Source organism: Aphelocoma coerulescens, chromosome 7 (genome assembly GCF_041296385.1).
Source record: "Aphelocoma coerulescens isolate FSJ_1873_10779 chromosome 7, UR_Acoe_1.0, whole genome shotgun sequence".
NCBI lineage: Eukaryota > Metazoa > Chordata > Aves > Passeriformes > Corvidae > Aphelocoma > Aphelocoma coerulescens.
The window spans coordinates 13,167,680-13,186,026 of NC_091021.1; the positions used below are offsets into that span (position 1 = coordinate 13,167,680).

Below are 18,347 nucleotides of genomic sequence, written 5' to 3' on the forward strand. Positions count from 1 at the left end.
CAGCCCCAAAGGATTAAGGTGGTTGGCAAGAAAGGAACATCTTTGTAAATAGACTTTCTTTATGTACAATCTTTAATGAAATCCCTTAGGAGTCTAAATTATGGAGGATAATTGTCACCACCAGACAGTTTTAGAAGCTGAAAATGCAAAAAAATAATTCTCTGGTCTGCTCTGTAGAAATAGCACCATATCCTTATCTTTCTTTTCCCTTTCCCCTTCAAATTTTTGGAGGTTTTAGGCCCCTCATCTTCAGTAATCTGTCTGCATCTAGGTGACAGGGCTACACCTCTTCTCTGACCCCATATGTTTGCACCAGTTCAACTTTTCAGCTTATTTCAGGCTGTAGATGGTTTCCTGATCATGACCTTTCACCAGCTTTTGAGGCCCTGTATTTTCTAGCAAATCCCAATGTGAAAGTTTAGGGAAGGAAAGTGGATGTCAAGGAAACCATCCAATTTTGTGTAGTGGGATTTGAGGACTTTTAAGTCTCACAGGCATCCTGCTAAGGCCAGCAACACACAGAAGTCAGCGGGTTCAGGCAGTAAGGAAAATTGTGACAGATCAGGACTGTGGCTGACAGAAGGGCTGCATAGGCCTAGGTGAGCCCCTGAAAACATGCTCTAGAGAACCAGGGAGTAATAGTGCTCTGTCCCCATGGGTACTTGCCACGAATGAATGTTTTAAGGTTGCTTAAGGAATAAGCAGAGTCAGCAAGTGAAGCTTGGGAAATTGCCACAGCTCTTCATCTTTTCCTTCTTCCCGAAAGCATAGCTATCAAACCACAAGTCCTTTTATTTTATGGGATGAGCCTTTATTGAAATACTTGACATTTATTCCTTTGCTGACGTAACTTTTTATTTTTGAGGGGACATTATATTTTTCATATGAGTCTCTTGATGGGTTCTCTAAGCCGTTTTTAAGAAACAGTCCATGTAAGTATAATACTGAGGCAAAGGCTCAGGCCCAGGCTGCTGGAGGTCAGCACCACAGCCCCATCTGGGAAGTACTTCTTATCTACATAATCTATGATAGTTGTCACAGCCAACATAGTCTCCTCACACGTGGGCTGGATTTGGTTAGCAGGGAGAATAAATCCATGAGTACCCGTGTCTCGCAGCTCAAATGTGTAGGAGAGGGGAATGCCAATCGTGTGGACCCAGTCCCGTGAGGAGCCTGAGTTACTGTCTGTGAATTTAAAAATAGAGAGGAGATATTTGTATTAAGCATGGTTCTTTGAAAATACTTCTTGCTATAGTTAATGCAAGTTTATACCAGAATCCCTGAACTAAGCAGTAACCATATATCACTGTGACACAGAGAACAGTTTCTAGGTGCTGTAATTCTTAACTATACTAAAAGTCTTCCATGGAGTTTCCTAACTGACACAGTTCTTCATAAGATGGTATTGTACAACAGCAGGAGATGAGTTTCAGGGATTCTGTGGCTTTAGCATTTTACTGTGACTAGTGTGGGATACAAGATGGAGTGAACATTTTTCTGTTCTTGTACTGCATTTCCTACTTTGATACTGACTAGATTTTTTTTTTTTTAGCATAATTTTGGTCAAATCTTAAAAAATTCTGGCTTCTCCCTGTATCTCTGTTCACCTTCCTAATGGATTGTTTTTCTTAGCTCTTCATTGTAAGTACAAACCCTGGCAAAAATGCAGTCCTAGGCACAGGCAAGTTGCCTTACAGTTACACTACATTGCTCATGCAGTCTGTGACTCAGAGACTGGCACTCGGGGACTGGCAGAGACAGCCACTGGAATATGCAAACCACATGGCTTCTGGAGCCAACTACTTACTGTTCTCACTGACTAGCGTGACTTATTGCTTACTGGGAAAATATTGGGTTTACTAGGCAGTCTCCAGGGCCTTCAATCCTCTTTGTAAGGGCTGTCACCTCATATTAGCTTTGATGTGCTCGTGATGTGGCCATCCAGTCTATTAGGAACAGGGCTGAAACTGATATATTTTGCACAGAATTGCAAGCAGCTGCCATGTGATGTCTGATGGAGTAACTGTAGACCTGATTGGGATTTTAATTTTTGCTTGATTCCAGTGAAGACAAATAGGAGTTTTGCTGCTGACTTCAGCAGGGCCAGAATGATCTATCACCAGTCTCCTTCTGTCCCCTGCGATGGATCTGTGAGGAATCCATGCAGGAACTACCTTCTGATCATTCCTGCAGTCAGCTTTATAACTTAGAGAGTTATCTTGTATTCAAATGACTGCTACTTACATGTTGCAGCAAAGTAGCCCTTTAAATATTACTCAACGTAGAAACTCAGCAAAACAGTACTTGCTGATGCATGTGACACAAGAATTCTTTGAAACACAGAGCAATCAAAGGGAAACATAAAAAAACTTACATAAAATTAAAGCGGTTGATCCTACTCTGTAGCTGGTCCCATACTTTCCTGTCAATGCAGCAGCTGCTTCCTTTGCAACTTGCATCTGGAGATTCAAAATAGGAACAGCATTGTCATCAGTGGCAGTACCTTTGGCAACTGAGTGGACCCAAATTTTTGTCTCTTTCAGCTTTACATTTACATATGATCAACTTTAAGTTTTGATATTACTTCAGGTCTTTAGAGGAACCCATTAGAAACATTTGGACAAATTGTTCTTGATTTTTTTTAATGCACATTATGTTAAAATTTTTAAATTACTCTATTAGGTAGAGATGCTATTTGCTTTACTGTAAAGCTAGAGCCTACATTTTTGAGAATTAAGAATCTGTCCTGTATAACACACTGGTACTGACTACAGCAGTGTTTGACCTCTTACTTGTTTTATTGCCATAGACTCTGTATCCTACTATCCTTAGAAACTGAGCCATAGACAAAATAAATGACTTCTCCAATGAAGACTTCTCCTGAATGACTTCTCCTTCTCATATGAAGTCCAAACCCAAATCCCTCATGCTCTTGACTAGTGTTTCAGCTATGGAATCTTCATAAATATACACACTAGCGAACTTAAATCAGAACACTCAGAACACTCAGACACGCACAGAGGGAAGAAGTAACCAGGAAATAGGTACTTACTTTGCTCCCATTCTTCTGAGAGCATGTTTGGAATACCCTTTCTGGATACAATCATGATAACCATATGTGTATAATGTCCTGGCATCCTAAAGTGCAAATTCATTCTTGTATGGAGCAGAAGTTGATGCTCTTCTCCACTCACCTGGCTTTGTATTAACCCTATCTATAGTAGTTCAATTTTCCTGATTTAAGTTGAAGAATTAGGATTTCTGAGGCAAATAAACCTTACTGATGCTGAATAGAGAAGCAGTAACTCTGGGAGCCAAGTCCCTGAACAAGCCCAGTTCCTCTGAAGGAAACGCAAGAGAGCAAGTAAAGTTGCACCACAGGCTACTGCCTGTACTTGCTCTCTACAAATGTAGAAGATGAAAGTCTTGCCCTACCAGTTCTTCATTGTTACTTGGAGGTTTAGTTGTGGAACCATATGGAGTGAGGATGAGCTGCCCATAGGAGTGAATTGTTAAATAGCACAAAATGTCACTCTTCTTGCTTCTGATAAACTGAGCCACAGCTCTTGTCTCAGGCTCTGATTCTGGTCCAGATCCACAGAAGACATCACTGCTGCAGTTAAAAGATACACCAACACCTGGGGTGGAATACAAACACTGAATCAAAGGAGAAATATAGAAGACCAGTTCAGAGGGAACTGGGAAATTTACCTTGTAGTGTTAAGGCATGTGTTTATGTGGGCAGGGGACTAGACAGCTGAGTGGGACTTTAGCATTACACTCAGCTGGTAGCAACTAAAGTTTGCTACAAGACTGAAATATTTATTTCATGTTTACAGGATGGCTGCAACAAAAACATTCTGACACCACCATAGTGTACCACACACCAGGGAAGCTTTGGAGGCTCCTTGAAATTCATGGCAAATGTAAATACTGGCTGTTAAGTGGCTAGCTCCTAGCATTCCTGCCTAGAGCTGGTGCTTGGTCCTGCAGTGAGTTAGAGGTATAGTTACATAAGAGCAATTTTCTGCTCACAAAAATAAGTGCTGGTTGAAAGTCAATGAGATGTTAATATTTTGACAAACCAGGATTTTATTTTTACATATGCCTTGATGACAACAAAATGAATATTCCTTTCTTTTAGGACTACATTTATTTCAGAAACTAGTTATTATTCTTGCTTTACATTTGTGTTCATGATCTGAAATACTTCAAACTTACTGCCCCAGGATGAGTTGAAGTTTCGGTTCAGATCTGTGCCATAGCAGGTGCCGTTCTCATATGGAAAACGGTTTTTCCTCCACAAACGATCCTAAAGAAAAGTAAGTTCTGTTACATAATAAAAACTCAATGATCCACACGGCTCAGTGATAATATGGTGTAAATACTCCTTTATTTTCCACCTCTGCATTCTGACTAACCCTGTTATTGTAAGAGTACAACTCCACATGCATGGGTCACAAAGCTCAGTGACAGAACAATTCATCTACTACAGCCAGGCTGTCATCTGAACCCTGAAACAAGCCTCCTGACCTTTTTTTTTTAATTATGCTTCTTCTGTAGCACTCAACTGCTTCTGTGCAGTGTGGCACTCCTAAGCAAGACTTGGCATTGTGAGGAGTAAGAGATGATAGTATGTTTCAGATTCAAGAAGATTAATTCTTTTTTGTCAGCTAATCTTCCTATTGCTTCTTGGTTCCCTGCTATACTCATGGCTATACTTGGTTCTGTGCAGACCTCACCTACCTGCCTGTGTGAGCTTCCCAGCTGAATTCCCTGTGCACCCCAGTGCAGTGTGTGGTATGCCTTAGACCTGCCAGGGAGCAAGCTAGGAGACAGTCTGATGGTGGTAGGCTGAGCCTCTTGGCCGATCCTACATCCTGCATTAAAAATGCTTCAACTGGGCACAGGAGCCTGGAAGCATGGTGAGAGTGGCCAAAGACCAACATTTTGCATTATCCTCCATGTCAGAAAAGGAAAATTATTTGGGAGGGCACACCTATTTCAAAACCAAATGGCCCAATATTTGACCAGTTCTCCTCCTGTCCCATGCAGAGATGTTAAGACCCATCTGTACATGAGATCTTTTGTGAAGAATGAATGACTGTTCCAGACATGCTTAACTCCATCAAGCAGGCCTTGAGCTGTTATTGAAGAAGTAAGCCCATCCTCAGAAACACAAAAGCAATTGATCTTGTGGTTTTGCTTCCCAAGGCTCATGACATTTGCTAGGAATATTTAGCTCTGCAATCTCAAATGACACTGATTCTCCAGAAGAAACAAAATCTGCCATGAGAGGATTTATGTGAGTATTATCACTGTTTTCTGTTTAATTGCTATGACTCTATCTAAAAGTAACAAAACATGCTGGGCATGCTAACTTTCAGTCTAGTTCCTGGATTTCCACTACTTACTTCTTCCCAGGAATAGATGTAGCCATCAATATTGAGGACTGGCAAGACATAGAGGTCCAAATTCTGCAGAAATCTACTTATCTTTGGGTCAGATTTGTAATTTTGAAGAATCTGAAAAGAAAAAATACAGAGCACTGAGCAGAGAATTTAGTGGTAATCACTGCAAAGAGAAAGTTTAGAACTATCATCAGGTGATCACTCACTCCTGGATATCACCATGGTATCCAACATCTGCTTGATCACAAGTGTGCCAGGTACTTTCTGTACACATGGAACATTGCTATATCATAGCTTAGGGTTTCTTTATTTGAGGAGCACTGTGACTTTTTGAAATAGAGAGGCTTGATCCAACAGCCACTGTGGGAAAAGGAGAGGTTGATACCAAGTTTTTAAAGGCTTTGGAAACAGTTCAGATGGAGGAACTGGCGCACTAACTAATACTGTCCCATATCTCAGACTGTGATTTGGACTTTGGTCTCCACAGATATCTGTATTATATACTAATTTTGCAAATCACATTTTAACAGAAAAGCATAGTTCTTGGTACCACAATAGAGAAGAGAACTGAAGTGTCCAAAGTGATAGAGTTTTCTTATTATCTAAATGGAAGGGTAAGGACTCACTTCTTTCACAAACCACTGACAGAAGGCTGGAGAGATCCATTCTCTGGCATGAATCCCACAGTCCATCCAAATTATCTTTTTGGGTTTATTTGATGGTTGACTGATCTGAGAGAATATAAAAATGGTAATTTAAAAACTGTTACATTACAATAAAATAGCTTAATGTAATACAAGAAAGTAAAGGATGTGCCTTGATATGCTGTTGGGTCATGTGAGGTTGTTATTATTATTATTATTATTATTATTATTATTATTATTATTATTATTACAGACATCTTTATGGCAAGCTCTTTTTCCTAATAACCCCATCTCTGTAGTATCACAAGGCATGAGCTTTAAAGTGTCTGTTGAGCAGGAGCGTCAATAGAACAGTTAATAGAGCAGTTTCTTTTTCTTTTTTTCCTTTCTCATTTGTATTTGTCATTCACAGGAGTGGTTGTTCTTAGTTGAAGATTTTTTTTTTTGAAGGGGAATCACAAAAAGGCAGGGAATCTAATACTACTCAGTGATAGGAGCAGAAGATTAGGCAATAACTAACCCAAATATTAAGACTGTTTTTCACTAGTGTGTCCAATAAAAAAAGTCATGGAATACTGCTAGCAGAAAGGCTATTTGCTGTAAAAAGTAATAAAAATAACAAACCAAAAGTCTTTTTCCTCACACACAGCTGTTGCCAAGCTAGTTTCAGCTTGATTTGTATTTCTAAACAAAACTTCAGTTAAATTTGTTGTTTTCACTACATAATAGCAATAGCAAGCTCATGATGATAGTGTATGTGAAAGCTGGCAAATCTTACTATAATGTAGAGGAGTAAAACCATCTCCTGTTATTCCAGTGAATTGGAATGAACGCTATCTTAGGAAACATCTGAATCCTGTCTTCTCCAGAGTATTTTTCTTTTTTGTTAAGATGTGTTTTATTATTAAGGGAAAGTTCTTCCCTTACCTGTAGATAATACATTGTTCGATTCTCAAATGTCTTCCCCAAGAAATGCTGAGTCACCAGCTCACTGTTGTTCTTCTGGATCTGAGTCATCCATTGATAAATCTGAAATAGTTGCAAAGAATTCTTGGTTCAAAGTGGGAGTTTCCTTCTCTTTTTCACTTCCATTTCCAGATAAAAGCATTTTCTTTTGTTTAGACAACGAATATTTTCCTCAGAGCTTATTTCAGCCTGTGATATCACAGGCATGGAAGGTGTTTCACATGCCTCTGTGCAAAGGCATGGTCATATCTCGCTGGGTGTTAAAAGAGAACATCACTGCAGTGCAACATGGACACTCCATTCGGGATCTCATTCAACATGCCCATCCTATTGGGCATCTTTCTGTTGAGTTCATCAGACATGAAGCCACACCATCAAACCTTCAAAGCAGTATTACAGTCTCTTCCCTATTAGCACTGATTTTCCACGTCTGAGTCAGTAGCAGTCATCCTCAATGGGTAGCTCTAACAAAACATACATGAGGGTTGACTGTATTCTCTCACTTTTATCATGCAGCTAGGAGAAAGAATTACCACCATGTGCTGCTTTTGTGCAGGTTTGCCAACAGGTGCGTGAAACATGACACCAAGAAGCCATCACTGCCCACCCCAATGACACTGTTTTCTCCTCAAGTGTCAAAAACGTGCCCTTAAATTATTTCTTTCTAGAGACCTCCTGGTGTTCACCTCTTCTTCCTCACTGGGATTCCAGACACCACAATAGTCATTGCACTTCACATTTGGCTCAGCACCAAACAGACTGGGACTTAAACTAATAAATACTAGAGATAAAGAATGACAGGGTAGAAAAGTAGCAAACCAATCAACTGAACCACAGAATATTATCTGCAAAGCAGTGCAGCTGCTTCACACAGAGCATTTAGGTTTTAGTCAGTGAAGAATTGAGGATTTAATCAAAATCAGTGGCAAATCCATATTCAATTCAACCAGGATAAGATTCTAGTCAAAGAGCAAGGACAGATTATTCAAAGAGGAAAGCCAGAAAGTGGTCCTCTGACTTCAGCTGAGCTTTCTGCAAACACAGAGTTTCCCTACAGTGGCATTTACAGAACAGAAAACAACAAAGAGCACAAGCAGATGTAGGTTCTTCTTTACCTCTTCCATTGGATGATATTCGGTGTAGACATAACCTCCTGAGACCTGCCTGTGGCTGCTCCTCTCCCTTGGCATGCTCTGATCCACAAGTTTCTGCACGTCAGGTATAAGGATTCTGAAGGAAGGAGAAAAGGAAGATAGAAAACAATCCCGAACAGTTCCTGCAGAACTACTATGGTGGGTACATTGCTTACATCAGCAAATGAAAGGATTTAACCTCTTCTGTTGTGAATTGCCTGGCAAAATCATCACCATCAGCATTATGGTTACTTTCATGTAAAACAAAGTTCAAAGTACTGAGATTTTCACAAGGTTTTAACAATAGTCATTTTTATCACATTTTTAAGTTGTGAAGTTTCTACCAACAAAATAAGTTCAAGATTTTCTTTTCCTCAGCATTTCTATTTTTGAGAAAAACTCTGAAAATACCACCTTTTGGCAAAAGGAAGGGAAAGAGATAAATTTAAGATTAGGGTTTCATTGTATTTTATTGAGACATTTTCAATTTGCAAAGATTTTACAGAAATATTCATTGCAATTTGCAAAAATCAGAGCAAACCCCTTATTTCCTTCAAGTAGCTCTTTTTGCTTTTTAGCTACAAAAATAGCTCAGAAATTAGTATAACACAGGCATGATTCCATGATCCAGGGAGTCAATAAAACCTTTTCCTTGGCTTCAGTGGATTTTGGATCAGGAGCTGTTCTTTCTCACTGCAATCAGCCCCTTGTAACTGCTGCAAATCTGTGCACATTGTAAATGCTTGTGATAAGACAATTGCAAAGGTAGCTCAAACACTGTTGATCTCAAATGCTGAAAGTGCTAACAGGCTTTTCTGCTGACAGTGGCACTGACTGGCATTTCTGGAAACTGCACATAAGAAACTTTTAAGAGTAGTTGCAGCTGACTTTCACTCTGAGCTTTGATGTTTTTTCACATCTAAACTTCAAACTAAAATTCAGGTAGTGAAAATTCCCATGAACTGAAACCACACACAAGAAATACCTTATCAGTGCTCTGGAGAATTGAAACCACAGAGGCTGACACAGTTGGAATATTGATGTCCTTATAATTTGTCATTTATGTCTCTATCATTATATACCTAACTGTCATGTTACCTTCCCTGCATGTCAACTGCCTTCTAAAGGGTGGTTCCTGCTTTGAATCTGTTATAGGAACTTTGATGCTATTATTGTTGTACTCATCTCAGCCTCTTTGCAATACAAACCCAAAATTTTCATCTTGACTAATAATTACTCACCTCTTTCTTTGGAACCCGAGGTAAGGTAGATACAGTTTTGGCCAAGGGAAAAAAAGTTAAGCTGCTAATTTCAGCTTAGTATTTAAATTTCCACTAGAATCTGTTGAAACCATTAGAAAATGAAGAGTCTTGACATAAATAAGAGGTTAAATTATCTTCTGGAACGTTGTCTAAGTACTGAATATCTAAACCTCATGCTAGAAAATTTGTACTGGCTCCAACCTCATATCTCTTCATCTCTGGTTGTCAAGGCATCACACTTACTAAAGGAACTTGTCAGGCAAGATGCAGGATGTCAAGATCAGCTTTAACTCAAAACAGCTTTGAAGTGACATCAATCCTCCTTAAACTCATCTTTGATTGGTAAATGTCAGTGTATGTCCATAGGCCATTTGTCATCAGCTCAGAATGACTACAGGGTTGTTTATATTAAATACAGTTAAATTGAATTAGCTACTGGTTACCTGAAAAAGTGAGTACAAATGCAAACACGACTGTATTTAATCCCATTTGCCTTTATAAACACTCTTTGTATCTGGATTAGATCTTCTGGTTGTAAGTTGGGAAAGACATGGGTGGGTGTGATAATGCATTATGGGACATTTGCGGGTTGTGGCTTCCAGTTGTGCGCACAGTGGACAGCTGCCACTGGGGTCTTTGTCCCAAGCTGGGGTGTCTCTGTTTGGCTGGATGGTGCCAGGAAATTCTCACCAGCCTGGTGAAGGGGATCGGGGTAGAAAAATGAAGCTTCAAAGAAAGTGGCTGAACACTGACTTTGAAAGGTCTGTTCTCCAAACCAGAGGAGCTACAAGAGACGGGGAAGGGAAAAGGAGACCTAGAGGCTGCTTCCCTTCAGTGACACCAATTAAACCTTTGGGCTCTCCAGAAGACCTTGCATTCAAATATCCATGCTCTCCAAGAAAAAATCATGCTCCTATAAGTAGTGATTATACCAGGCTTGGCCTCAGACTAAAAACACTGAGTCATACATCCAAGTGCCATCCTCTCAGTGACCACTGAGAAGGCCACAGCAGGAAGCAAGACAGATTGGGCCGTCTCATGTTCCAGCCCCAAATTCACAGTCCAGGATAGGTGGAAGGTAAATAAATAGGACAAGGGGGAATGTGCTTTTAAAGGTTCATACAGCATGTCTGCTTTTGCTGGTCAAAATAAGTTGGAGGCATTTGGAACAAAGGTTGGGTCCTATTGCCAGTACTTGCTGACTGTTTATCTGACAGGACTTAGTCCTTTTCTGATAGCAAGGAAGATTATTAGAGCCATCCTTCCCCATTAAGGTATTAGAGATTGTACCTGTAAGAGATCATATGCTGATCTAAGCTGTCTTTCACCTCCTGCACCAGAGAGGCTGGGACCCTAATGTGCAGGTCTTCTCCAGCCCTGATGTCTTCAGGCAGCAGGGGCTTCCACAAATCCAGCTGTGCAGAAAAGAAAGAAATGCACTAATGAAGCTCTCTTTTCAGAATGACAAAAATATATTAAAGATAGAGTAGTTGCATGTCAACAAATGAAAGAAGTTTTCCTTCAAATTGTCCCCGTAACCCTCCAGTCATTTCTTCATAGAGCACGTAGCACAGGCTTAGTGTTTTCATTGACTCAGGTACCACTGATAAGGAGCAGCATTTTCACAGAGCCGTGCAAAGAAACTAACTTCTTCACATAAATTCCTTCAGGTAGTAGGAAGGCAATTCCACACTACACTAAGCCAAAAAAAAAGTTAGATGAAGCTTCTTCTATTTTAACCTTCATTCCTGTCCTAAGCTACATGCATATCTGTTTTAAAGACCAAGATGCTGCTCTGCTCATTGGGCACCTGTGGTTATTTTTACTTACCATTAAAGTACTGCAAAGAAGCTGAAGATGCTGGACTTGCTGAAATGTTTCTGGCACAATATGCAAAACCTGATCCCTGGAAATTCAGTAGAGAAACAAGATCAGTTTTAAAGTCTGTTAAATTATCTGTGATTTCGTAAGTCAAAAGGACTTTGTTCTTCATTCTGCATGAAGGAAGACAGAACAAGTAACAAAAACACCTCTGAATTATGAATTTGTGAAATATTTTAGCTGCAAATAGGACTAAGTGTTGTGACTTCTCTGTTGCTAGCACATTAGCCACTCTGCAGCCTTGCCAGTGGCAGTCCTTTATTCACCATACCAGCTTTGCAGAAGCCAACTGCTTGCATGAACCCTGATGTGTGTTTCTGCCTTTGCAGGACCAGGGCCAAAATGAGGGCATTGGTAATACATGATAAACTGTTTATTTGATGTCACTTTTTTTTCCCCCTCACATTTGGGATTTATTAAATTATTCCAGATTACCTTTGTGCTTGGCTGGTCTATTTCAGCATGCAGAAACTTTTGATTGTCATTATAAATGAACATTGCTAAGAACTTGAGATGTCCACAAACTGCTTGTCATGAGAATAGCCAATTTATTCCAAAAGAGTGAGTATTGTTGTCTCTAGAACTGCATATTCCTACTCAATTCACATGAAATAAAGATTTCTAGTACAGAATCTATCATTTTGTATTTTTAGAAAAGACACACAGAATCCAGTGTCTTAGTATATATTTTCATGAGATCCCATGAAACCTTTGTCTACTACAGGCTTAATCTGATGAAAATATTTAAAGTTTACAAAGAACAAATTAAAATGGATGGAAATGCAGAAAAAGCAAATCAGTATATTCTATTAAAAAAGCCCTTGTAGTTATTTTTGTATTTTTTTTCAGTGTTCATTCAGATCAGCTTTCCAGGACTGACAGCAAGTGTGATGTTTCTAGTGAAAGGGTTTCAGAGTGAGGAGTGGGTGTTGATGACTACATTGCATTACCCAAAGGTGAGAGACCAGTTACTCACAACTGATGAGATGGAATGGGGAACCCTAGAAACTTTCCTATTTGCTAGCAACCAAAAACTACGGCTTCACAGTCTCTTTTAGTGACTTCAATGGATTCTTTACAGGACAAGTACAAAAAATGAACATTTTACATTTTAAAGCTTTTGTAGCAGAAATTCTTGTTGCAAAAGCAAGTTGTGGTCATTATAGTCATCAATATAATATGCTCTCATCCTCTGAACTGCAACTGCCATCTTTTGTGCTTCCATGCTGGAATGTACAATTATCAGCTTAATATACATACAAACAGAATTCACTATTCATTCACTTTATCCCCAGAGAAATAGGGGGATTTGTGGTTTTTTTACATCTCTCTGGGAAATATTACCTTTGCTGATTGAAAACTTGATAGTTAAAACAGACAGTTTACTACTGCTTTATGAGATGCTGATAGCTCCATATCTATGGGGCAAAATGATTACATTTGCATTGCTCACAGCAATGGTACAACAGTCATGTTGTACAGATTGGTACAACAGTCATGATATCTTTGTAATAAACCTTGTAGATGCAGGATAAACATCTTTGCTAGCAGAATAAACATCTCAGCTGCAGTTCAGAGTTTATTCTCTCTAAATGCCTAGGCTTGCTTTGTTCTTTGTCTATCAGGAAGGGAAACAATATCCTGTAATATCTTTCTATGCTCATTGACATTATGTCTTAATTACACCAAATCAGAGAAATTCCAGACAGTCAGATTGCTGCCAGATGGTCAGCTCTTATTTACTGATAAACCATTCACAATAGCCAGTGTGGAGACAAACCATTTTTAATGGTAAACTAAGATTAGAAAGCATACATTTGTTTATGATTATTGACTAAGTTTCTCAGTGGAGAAGTGTAAAGTCAACCCACGTGACCCTATGAGAACTACAGTTTTTAAAATTCTACAGTTAAGCTTTCTTAATAAATTAAAGGGCTGTTCTTAGCACAAGCTTGATGCTCATAGATGGGATATTTCTTTCCATTGTTAAACAGAGCAGATGACAATGAAAATGGGCTTTACTAGTAATTCTGTCTTTGTGTAGGTGCTGCCCACCCAAAGTCACACTGACCATTCAATACTTGTTTTTAAATTCTATGCAAGTACTCAACAGGTTCAATTCTGGACAATAATTAGAAACAAAAAAGAAAAATACATTAGCAGGGATCTGTTGAATTCTATTCACTGAAATCAGGCTCTAACTGCATCTCTGATACAAATCTAAAGACTAAATATTATCCAAAGAAATAACACATTTTAAGTAGTGACTCTGTATGCTCTGCTAGGAGATTTTCCAGGAGAGCTGCTGTATGGATACGCTATGAAGGAACTTACTTCCTGTAGGTATTGCTTGGTCTTCTGTCCTTTTTATGACTATATTCTAGGGATATAATTCATCTAGAGGCATTCAGCACTGGAGTACTTTCTCTGCTTACTTTAGAAAATTCCATGTATAAACTTATATGTGAATAGGTGGCCTCCATATTATGCTCATGCCCACCTTGCAAATTCCAGCAGTTACATATCATTCCTTTAAAGTTGAGGATGAATGAAACAAAAAAAAGTTTAAATAGGCAAACAAAAATAGTTTAGATAGGCAAGCAGCATAATTTTATATCACTCTTTTTCTGAAGTGGAACTGAGAATGGAAAATAAAGCAATACTGAAGATTTCATACTTTTCAAAACATTAATCAGTAATTTAAAAAAAGTGACAATCTCATTGTCTGAACACCTTGGCATGAAGATTGTCTGGAATAACTCCCTTAGCTTTTTTTTTTTTTGTAATTGTTATAGATTTCCAACCTGACTTCACTATTTCTTTCACATTACCTAATCTTTTATTAATAGATATCATTCTGCTCAGTCATACTCCTTGCTTTATACTCAGAAAAGGCATTTTACTCCTGCAGCATCTGGTTTCAAAGTTCATTATGAAAGAGGCTAAGCCAAATGAATTTCAACTAATGGAAACAGAGCATCCTGAGATGCATTTGAGGGCCATTCTGTGGCTCCTACTGCTGTAGCTATATCTTTGTTGGCTTTGATTTGATTCACTCATTCTTCATTTCCCATCTTTATGATTTCTTTCCCAATCTTACAATGCTTACAGCTTAGTAACTCTGTGTCCAGTTTTTCAGCTCATAATTATTATTATTATTCTTACAGGGTTTCTGTGAATTTCACTGCATGCACAATTCTTCATGAAACCCTGTTAACACTCACCTGTCATACTGCAATTTCAAGCTGAATTTTCCAGGAATTAATGTCCCCAGAGAAAAGATGATCCCAAGAGAAAGCCACATCTTTGTGCAAAGAACCCAGTACTGACAGTGCAGGACTAAAGAGGAGGAGGATAGATCTGGACTGAACATGTAATTTGTACAATTATAATACGTAACTAGACTTATCCTGGAAGACAACCTGCCCTAGATGAATCATTAACTTCGCTTGTAAATAGTTCTCCTTTTTCTTAATTCTTAAAGGTCTCTTCGACACTGCAAAACACAAACACAATTAGCAACATTCTTACTAAAACACTTTTTGTAAGAACTAAGAACATTTTTCTTTGTGTTACCTTTCTATCTTTGAAATGTTTTGTGACAAAATCGGTAGAATTTAGAGAAACTCTTACCTGCAAGATCTACGACAGCTCGTGAAAGTTAGCTTACAAAAATCATAGAGATAGGGAAGAACAGAAAAACAGTGGTAAAGGAAGCTCCATCCCTACTCTCTTTCTTTTTTGTGTTTCAGCCTTTATGGAACACTTCTGTGACCTCTTAACTGCAATTCTACCACTTAACTAACTTAGAAGAGGACATAAAAAAACAACCAACACTCTTGTAAAAAGGAAATATTGGGACATCAGGGTCTCATCTAAACCTCTCTCAGTTGGTCCAGATCAGTCTCTAGCCACAGATTAACAACGCTACACTGTCATAAAGAGTGTTTTTGTTATATATTTAAAAATTGGGCTGGTTACTATGTGAAATATTTAATTTCTTGTTTAATTCACATAGCAAGAGGTAACATTTGTAGACTGCAATTAGACATATAGCACAGTTCTTCAGAAATAAATTGTTTCCCTCATTCTCTCTCTTGGATTAAAACTATTTTGTGGTGATTTAATGAAGAAAACTGCATGATACGGGGTGCAGAGACTCTAGTAAGTCAGTTTGTGTACGTACGTGATGGACATGATACCATATTGTAATTGTGGGATATTTATAGATTCTTCTCATCAAAGTATGAAGTCCTCTTACATTTTTACCAAGGCTGTTATCAAGGAAACAGGCAGCAGAACTGTCCCAGTATAAAAGAGGAACAGCTTAACTCAAAAGTGTGTTCTCACAAAACTAGGCTGCAGGGAAGAGAAGAATATGCTCTTCTTTATAAGTCACACCAGACCCTTTCTGTTTTATTGCAAACTTCTCAGCAGCCTGGGCCTGAAAATGCTGAGTATTTCTCTCCATGTAGATATCCAACCCACAATGACTTTCAGAAGAGCTGAAAGAAGTCAGGTTTACAGGATTAGATGCAGGTTCATTTGTGAGGATTCAGCACAACAAATTCATGTTGGAAGTTCATATTAACACTCAGGACATCTGCTCAGATAACCTTTGCTTTTGTTTCCTTTGTCTCCACCATGGCTATGAGGCAGACTAATGTTTTTAAGACTTCTGCAGTGTTGTCTGTGCCCTTTTAACAGTCCTGGCTTTGAACTGGGGTTCAGTCCCTTGCAGGGACTCCGAATCTAGGAACAAAAGAAAATGGAGGCATCAAGAGAAATTGAGCAAATTACAATTAGCGCTAAAATTCAACTCCTGCCCAAAGCTTACACCTTCATGTTGAAAGCAGAAGCTGTTTATTCTGTGGTGAAAACATCACTCCTATGATGCCAAATAGTTATGAAGATAGATAGATAGATAGATAGATAGATAGATAGATAGAGTCATTTTGCTTAAGGGGCGTAGAATTCAGAAGAAATGACAGTTGCTTGCTAGGTCTTTGATTTGGATTCTTTTGAAGTCTAGTTGATTTTAATGGGCTTTAGATGAAAGTCCTGTGCAAATAATCATGGACATTTCTCTGATTTAAGAAATGGACTTTTTTTTGGATTTCAGCAGATTTGCTCATAAGAAACAATACTTCATTTTCTACTTATGCTCAGCTTGCAAGCAGCACTTCTGAATTCAGAATAAAAGCCATTAGAGACATTATTCTGCCACCAATGTGAAAAAATATCTTGGGATGAACAGTTAACTTCAACAAGCTATTGCCCTCTTGGGCATAAATAATGTCTCTCTCAGTCTCTCTCTCTCATAAAGTCTGTTCTTTGGTCAAGTTCTTACTGGAAGCTGCTTATCTTTCTAGCAAATGTGGAAGGCAGCTTAATCCATTTATTATCTCCTTGAAAATTGTGCGCAAAAAGGCATGGCACTTTCTGGGGAGAGGAAAGGTCGTAAGTATGTGGCACAAACATGCCACATGAAACCATGTGGTGTCCTTTCTTCCAAACAAGTTTACTTTGCATGTCTTCCATACATTCTTCTCAGAGCTTCAGAGCATTTTTTTTCGGCATCAGTTTAGCCTCTCAACTGCCCTGTTAGACAAGCAAATATTATTTCCACTACTTAAAAGATTAGGAAAAAAGGGGAAAAAAGTGACTCCCCAAGGTGACATAGGAACACTGCTGCAGAGCCAGGAATAGAATTCAGATCTCCTGACTCCCTGCCTGGTGCTTCCTTAAATATATGACCATCTGCTTTACTGCTGGAAGTATAGATACTATATGCTGACTCCAACAAGCTGGCTGCTAAGCCTGTTAGTTTATCCTCTTTTATCCCATACTGATATCATCTCCAGCTAAGCTTTTGGCCTGGAGTCAAAGTGATTTCCAGTGTTTGAATGATTCGACCTGCTTGTTATTGTTTTAACCTTGCACCACACATATGCTCAGCTATTTGTGACTTATCTGCATACAGTCTGTGTAGCAACAGCCACAAGCTAGAACTGTTTTGTTTAAAGACTGCATACTGAAGCACACCACATGTTTTAAATAACTATCATATAGCAGTGAGTTGATCCTGGTAGCTGCCTGCACCCAGATTCCCTACTGAGCTGCATGTTACTTTCAAGGACAGAGCTTGTTAAAAAGACAACAAAATGTACACACGTGTGTGTCTCCACAAACATCAGTTCATCATGTCAAGCTTTCCCAATTCACAGCTAAATCCCACACTGAACTAAAAACCTAACTAAACTAGATGGAATTCAACACAATCAACATTTTTTTAAATCATCATTTTGATTCAGAGAAAATCATCCTCTGTAAATTCCCTTCTCTCATTGCTGCAGAAAATTCACCGTATGTGTCCAAAACAGAATCATCATTCAGTAGAGTCAAAACAGCAGCAGACTAACATGCCTTAAATCCTAGTCTTGTGCTCCACTGAAGAGGGGGATAGATAATTTGGCTGTTTTACTAAAATATCCTCTGGTTATCACTGTACTTTTACTTGGGGGAAGTACACAATGAATTGACAGTTCTGTTTCCCATTGTCTTGTCACAGGAGATAGCATATTCTATAGGTATTGTCTTTTTCTATGAGTTCAAAAATTTCTGGGTTTTTGTGAGCAATATTCAAAATATTCCAATTCATTCTTAAAGATTAAATTTTATATCTCTCTCTCTATATATATAGCCATAATTATGTAGCATTTGTGTATTCAGCAGTATGTTGTGTGATCTGCAGAGTGAATCATTGTTCCTCTCAGTATTCCAAGCCCTCAGCTTCCACAGCTCTGTTATAGAAAGGTTTTACTGAAAGTTTCAGGACTCCACTGTGATTTGACAGTGCTAAGTGTTCTCAAACCTCATTAGTTCCAGCAACAATCCTAGCATAAATGGGAATATACTGGAAACTATGCTGAGTTACAACAATTTTGTTCTAGAGTCATCTTGCTGACATTTCCTTGTTCTCTCTCTTTCTCTGATATTACACTGAAAACACCCCATTAACCTTACATTTGGGACTTTGAAATAATCACA

General features: G+C 38.6%; 1 protein-coding gene across 1 annotated transcript; it reads right to left on the minus strand.

The window, feature by feature from the left end:
* Window positions 1-916: 916 nt before the first annotated feature.
* Window positions 917-14,716, minus strand: CPO (carboxypeptidase O). The gene is made up of 11 exons (XM_069021495.1): window positions 14,522-14,716; window positions 11,247-11,322; window positions 10,707-10,831; window positions 8,137-8,251; window positions 6,983-7,084; window positions 6,038-6,142; window positions 5,415-5,525; window positions 4,222-4,312; window positions 3,436-3,638; window positions 2,375-2,459; window positions 917-1,185 (listed from the first exon to the last, which is right to left on the minus strand). Exons 1-11 carry the CDS (start codon window positions 14,668-14,670, stop codon window positions 917-919), a joined length of 1,431 nt encoding a protein of 476 aa, XP_068877596.1. The 5' UTR covers window positions 14,671-14,716.
* Window positions 14,717-18,347: the final 3,631 nt, after the last annotated feature.

Bases quoted from the DNA above. Each gene is read 5' to 3' on its own strand.
- CPO (XM_069021495.1), bottom strand. From the start codon at position 14,670: ATGTTCAGTCCAGATCTATCCTCCTCCTCTTTAGTCCTGCACTGTCAG. The intron at 11,323-14,521 runs GTGAGTGTTAAC...CTGAATTTCCAG, and splicing joins TTGAAATTGCAGTATGACAG to GGATCAGGTTTTGCATATTG. The intron at 4,313-5,414 runs GTAAGTAGTGGA...ACTTTTCTTTAG, and splicing joins ACATCTATTCCTGGGAAGAA to GATCGTTTGTGGAGGAAAAA.